Genomic DNA, 5,971 nt, shown 5'->3' on the forward strand with positions numbered 1-5,971 from the left:
TTTTAGTTCAGAAACATGCTATAACTGAAGTAAATGCCAAATATTAACCGTACATGTGTTCAGTATTTCTTGAAATAGAGATAAACATTAGTTATGTCTGTACTGCTTTAATAATGCAGCGAGTCGACCACCAAACAGCAAACACTGGCTGAGCAACGTAGAAATATTAGAATTTTACCTGCTGCGTTCGGACTGGGGACTTCCTTTTCCATGTCTTTAGGTAGATGGTCTTCCTTTTCTTCACTTAGGGTTCACTGGATGGTTCAAGCGTGAATAAAACAAATAAACATTACATGTTTTTCTTTTTTATGCGAAGCCACGAGTTACAGTTTGTCGTCACATGTTCAAAGGTCCAAACAAATAATGTAAATCTGCTTACGTGCATGTCAACAGAGCCAAGCTCAAAGGCAGTCTCGCTAAAGTTAAAGAAGAACGAGAACAACCATTACGCTCCTCAACTTTTCAAACTGTCACTAAATAAAAAAGAAATATGTACATTGCATTTTGGAAGTATTAATTTGTGGCTGTGCTTTCGTGGATTTGCTAAATAACGTTTTGCTACTAAATCGAAACTGAACTTGCTGCGAGGTGACAGTAAGCAAGCCGAAGAAAAGCTAGTATAAATTATTGCGAGAGAAATAACTACTCGCCGGGAACTAAGCTCTAATGACATGCACGAAACGTAAATTGTTGGTAACCATAATTGAAGAGAACTAGCTATTTAAGTGACAAAGATAACTAAGCTAGCCCAGCCAGAGTGATGCTAATTTAGCCAACAGTTACCAAAGCATTACTTGGGTGTTATTGTAAAAAAAAATACCTTCGTGTAACTCAAAAGTCATAACGATACGCTTTTCTGATTACTGCTCCATACCAAATATGTCACGGATCATATCGCCGTAGATCATACGCTTCCTTAGCTTTCAGTTAGCATGTGTGGCACTCATAGCAGACTAAATTCTGAAGCGGAACGCTTAACAGTGCCTTTGTTTCTATCGAGATAACTAAACGTTGCACTATTTTCCGAGCGGCAACGGTGTCCTGTCAAGAAATGTCCCCCCAGCTACAGGGAAGTCCAGTGATTGTAGCTTGTTTGTGCGCGCGATGCTACGTCGCATTGTTTAGTTGAAGTTGTTTGGCATCGCTCAATTGAATTTGAGTTACAAATGGATACCAGAGACTCTGAAGATAAGCTCTCTCGTCCCATGACTAGATCGACACGACGGATGTCAGGTAAAGGTGAGCACTGTTCGAGTGGTATGTCAATTAACTAGCTTAGCCATCGGAATTAGCTCCCTCATACTCACAAGTTTAAAAGAAAATCAGATTTGGATCGGTGCTTTGGCTAATGTTAGCAGGCTTCACCGGTGTAAATGATCCTCAGATAGGAATCTGTATTAAAATTAACTTAATGTTTCAGTTCCTGGTACGAGTTCAGGCACAACTTTAAAACCAATGAGTTATCTCCTTACATTGAAATGCTTTGCTACATATTAGCCATTATCTATGTGGGGTTTTTTTTGTTGTTGTTTGTTTGTGTTTTGTTTTTTAGCGCTGTGTCTCGAAACAGTTTACAGCAGCAGCGAAATTAAAATCACAAACTGACTTTCGCTTTTAGCACTGGCGGTCAGTGACAGGGATCAACGTTTCATTAAGCCGCTAAACACACTGATATATGGGCAAACTGTGAAAAGCAAAGTTGGACTGACTTGATATTGAGTGCAACTAGTCTGTGGAAATATGAGTTTTCTTTTTAAGAGCATTCTGAAGTCAATGACAGAGTAGTTCAAAAATGAAAATTCACAGGCTTTTACTGTGAAATCCAAAATAACATGGCATTGACGGGGCTACTGGAGTACACGGGTGTGTCATTTGGATGTAACATTAGAGTGTGTAAACAAGACTAAATGATATTTGTTATTATGTACTTAACATATCTGCAAATTAACTAGAAGCTTTTATTTTGCAATTAGGTTTCGAATGCTTTTATTTTGAAATGAGGGTTAATGTTGAAGCTACATTTACTTGAAGGTGGTTTTTATTTTGAAATCAGGTTTCTGCATCTCTTGCCACAATACTAGAATACATAGGGAACACAAAGCAAAATGGAGGCTGGCTGGACACCAGTTCTGTTTCAGGGTTTTTTCTTCTTTTGGCTGCTCCTGTCAGCGGTCCCCACAGGGGATCATCTCCGTCTTTTTCACCCTGTCCCTAGCTCTGCATGTCCTCCTTCACATCATCCAGGAATCTCTTCTTTTGTGTTCCTCTTTTCCTCCTGCCTGGCATTTGCATTTTCAACCTCCTTTGCCCAGTATATTCACTATCCTTCCTCTGCACTTGTCCAAACTATCTCAGCCTTGCCTCTCTATTTCTCTAAATAACTTATCCTGAGCTGTCCATGTGATATACTCATTTCTAATCCTGTCTTCCAAAGGGTCGAGTTTTGAGGCAACTCCTAGGCAGCCTATAAAGAGGACCAAAAGAAAAAAAGCACAAGCTGACGCTGCTGATGCTCCTACATCAGTTAATGGAACCAAAGATGGGGAGCCTGACTTTGAAGATGGAGGTTAGTTGCTGGAATTAAGTATTAGCCTAATTTTAATGGCTGATTACCCTTAGTTACCCTCACTGTTCAAGGCACTGTTAAAAAACAAACAATCCGTGTCTATTATTTATTACCTAACAGAGTCCCCTAGCAAGAAGAGCCGACTGGATGCTGAAGAAGCAGTGTTTGACGAGAGCGCTGAAAGTAAGATGGATGTTGAGGAATCATCTGGAGACATTCAGAAAAATGAAGGCCAGGAAATGGATATTGAACGGGATTCCTTTAAAGTCACTGATCTGCCAAACATACACAAAGGTTTGTACTACAACTAGTGAACATTCATTATGAAATAAATCATAGAGATTAGATAATATTCCCTTTTAATTTATTTTTATTTAATGTAAAGAACAAATGGATAATACAGTAACTTAAAACATAGGGAGGCTGTATAAAGTGTAAATAAAACAGGACTGAATTAAGTTATCAAAACACCACATTTAAATGTCCAAAGATTGATTCTGTTCATCAACCTGTTCCAAAATCTTCTACACAGTACATTTGCTAAATGACTGAAACTATGACTATGCAAATGTACTGTTTATAAGGTTGGGGAAACCTGCAGTCAGCTGAGATTGGAGATTCTCCCTCTGAAAACGCTACGTCCAGATGAACAGAATCAGACTTTGGAGATTTACTTACCTGGATGATTGAGAATGCATCACATTTAAATAAAAAAAATTAAAATAAAAACAAAGGCAAACATCTTGGACCAATACTTTATTTTCACTATATAAGCCATATAATAATATACAAATACACTTTGTGTTAAGTTACTTTTCTTTTATGACTTTATTAGGATTTTATCTTAAAAATCTTCTGCTTAACACAGATGCTCTCGGAGACAGGAACTTAAATCCCCGTGTAGTGCTTGATGAGCTCTACAGACCCAGTCTTAAGACTGAGGATCCCAACTTGATGAAATCCAAGAAAGGTAGAAAAATGCTCCATCTTCCTTGACATTCAGAGTGTTAAATTATAGTCTAAGTTATTTGACTTAACCTATTTTGTTTAGTTTCAGCAACACCAGCACCTAAAGCACCTGCACCCCTCACCAAGCCTGTCGCACAGATCAGCGCAACAGTGAACAGACATCATTCACCGGCTCTCAAGCCGTCCAGCGTGGCAGACTACAAGAGGACGATGATGCTCAAAGCCCAGAGCGCTGGTATTGTGCTGCTCATATTCTGTATAGAAAGGTTGAGCGTCTGCGTGATGAATTTTGATCTTTGAAAAGATGTTTTCTTTTCTAAATTCAGCCTCATCTTCAGATTTATCCAAAGTTAACCACCTTACCCCAAGTGTGCATCCGAGACGTGTGAATAACGTTCCAAGAAAAGAGACTATTCATTCCAAAGAATCTGGTATTGCTGCTTTATCTCAGTATTCTCTCTCTGCAACACCTGCTATAGTGGTGACATCTGTGCATTAATATAATCATGTTTTCTTTTATTATAAGACAAACAGAAACCTGTTGCTACCAAGACACGCCCCAGAAATTCCTCTAGAGGTAAGTTTGTCATTTTAATTATTATCTTTAGACCTGATGATGCTTTTTAAACATTATTTATTAACTTTGTGTGTTCTTTTCTTTCTGTGTTATTAAAGGGTTCACGTGGTGTTTGTGGGGTTTAGTTCGCCTGGTAGTTCTCCTGTTAGTTCTCCTGGTACTATTTGTGATTGGGACATTGCTGATATACAAGATCGTCCCTTTACTCCAAGACATGAAACGTGGTGGAGGGCAGTCATCCAGGGCTGTGAAGCCAGAAAGGTTTGCTGATCAATTGTCTGATCTTCAGACTCAGTTCCCCAGTCAGCGGCCTGAGTTGTGGAAGTTGAGCAAAATCCACCTGGAGAAGCACCTTAAAACAGCCCATCCCTCTGAGCCAGTCAGTCTGATTTTCACTGCAGGCCAGAAGGCTGAGAGGACACTGCAGTGCCTTGCTCGGGGTCTGGCTGCTTCCTTCTCATCTGCCCTCAATGCCTCTTTCCTTGACATTGATGGAAAAAGCAAAGCAGGCCAGGACAGTGATAAGGTGAAGTTAGACATTGACAGTCAGCTGCAAGCAGCGTTTGAGGGAGAAAAACCTGTGGCCATCATTCATCGTTTGGAAGAGCTGCCACCAGGCTCCACTCTCATTTTTTATCGCTACTGCGACCACGAGAATGCCGCATATAAGCGGGTTTTCTTGTTGTTTTCTGTGCTGCTGCCTCAAGATGAGATCCCGAAGGAAAAGGGTTTAAAAGAGGTGGAAGAGATGGTGCAAGACTATCTTAAGGAGAGGCTGGTGGACACCGGTGGCAAAACTTATAATATAATGAATAATGATAAGTTTGGTGGTCTGTGGAGTCGCATCTCCCATCTTGTCCTGCCTGTGGTGTCTGAGGTGGAGAAGAAAGGATGCTAAAAAAACCAAGCTGCCTGATTCTTCTTTGCACTGTACAAGGAGCTACGAGAAAGGAGAAACGTGGAAGTATGATGTGTGCCGTGATAATTCATTTACAGCATTCGATAATTGTGGTATTCTCTTTCTCTCAGAGATTACATTGTACTTAAATTGAAGTCAAACGCATATGATTTGGTTCGACTGCACAAAAATTTAAACAGTTTTTACTCATGCATGCATGTTAAAAGAGGTTACAGTGTTACACCATCATTCCACTTCACAAGTGTGGTGATAATCTTTTCTCATGTGCATGCAATCTACGAAACACAGACTGACTGAGCTGTTTAATTTTTTGTTGCCTGTTAAAGCGTGCATCGTTTCTCAGCAGCTTTTAATGACCATCTCATTTTTTTCATCATCCTCAGCTTTTCTTTACTGGAACTAAAAAAAAAAGAAAAAAAGTTTTGTTTTCAGTGAAAATTCATATTTCATCTTTTATTCTGCTGTCCAAGACAACCAGGTGACTTCATTTAATTCTTTATTTTTGTGTGAGTGCTGGAAATGCTTGGTTTTGACTTAAGTGTCTGTCTTTTTGAGCAACAGCTTTTTAAGGTGAATATTTTATATTCTTTGCTTTTTTCTAAATATGTATATTTGTGTCATGTTTCCTGGATTGAGGTATTTTTTTAAAGCTGTGTATATGTGTGGATTTGATATTAAATGGTCTTTTGAACATGTTGTCACTTCACATTGTGAGCTACTTGCAATGTGGTTTATATCTGTAAAAAATATTTTGGATAAATACTGATTAGCTCGTCCCAGACTGTGCCTTAAACACATATGAAGAATACACTGTATTTAATTAGAGTAAAAACTTTCTCCAGTCATTTATACTAGCGCACATGACAACATGTGAACTTGTTTGTGCTGTTTCCTGTCATACATCTCATTCCTCTTGTTATTCTGAGCACTCATAAACACC

The 5,971-nt window shown here is 39.1% G+C and overlaps 1 protein-coding gene across 3 annotated transcripts; it reads left to right on the forward strand.

Moving 5' to 3' along the window:
* The first annotated feature begins 1,014 nt into the window (after nt 1–1,014).
* On the forward strand, nt 1,015–5,443 carry LOC102214987 (torsin-1A-interacting protein 1-like). Of its 3 annotated transcripts, none has more exons than XM_005734120.2 (8): nt 1,015–1,239; nt 2,435–2,566; nt 2,687–2,860; nt 3,435–3,536; nt 3,618–3,770; nt 3,874–3,966; nt 4,062–4,112; nt 4,211–5,443. In XM_005734120.2, exons 1-8 carry the CDS (start codon nt 1,167–1,169, stop codon nt 5,008–5,010), a joined length of 1,578 nt encoding a protein of 525 aa, XP_005734177.1. In that variant the 5' UTR covers nt 1,015–1,166; the 3' UTR covers nt 5,011–5,443. The 3 variants fall into 3 exon arrangements, with proteins under 3 accessions (XP_005734177.1, XP_005734175.1, XP_005734176.1); XM_005734118.2 differs by having other exon boundaries at nt 1,018–1,239; nt 3,862–3,966; XM_005734119.2 differs by having other exon boundaries at nt 1,018–1,233; nt 3,862–3,966.
* The last annotated feature ends 528 nt before the right edge of the window (nt 5,444–5,971 follow it).

This window comes from Pundamilia nyererei, unplaced genomic scaffold, assembly GCF_000239375.1.
Source record: "Pundamilia nyererei isolate P.nyererei 1_Seehausen unplaced genomic scaffold, PunNye1.0 scaffold00056, whole genome shotgun sequence".
Classification (NCBI taxonomy): Eukaryota; Metazoa; Chordata; class Actinopteri; order Cichliformes; family Cichlidae; genus Pundamilia; species Pundamilia nyererei.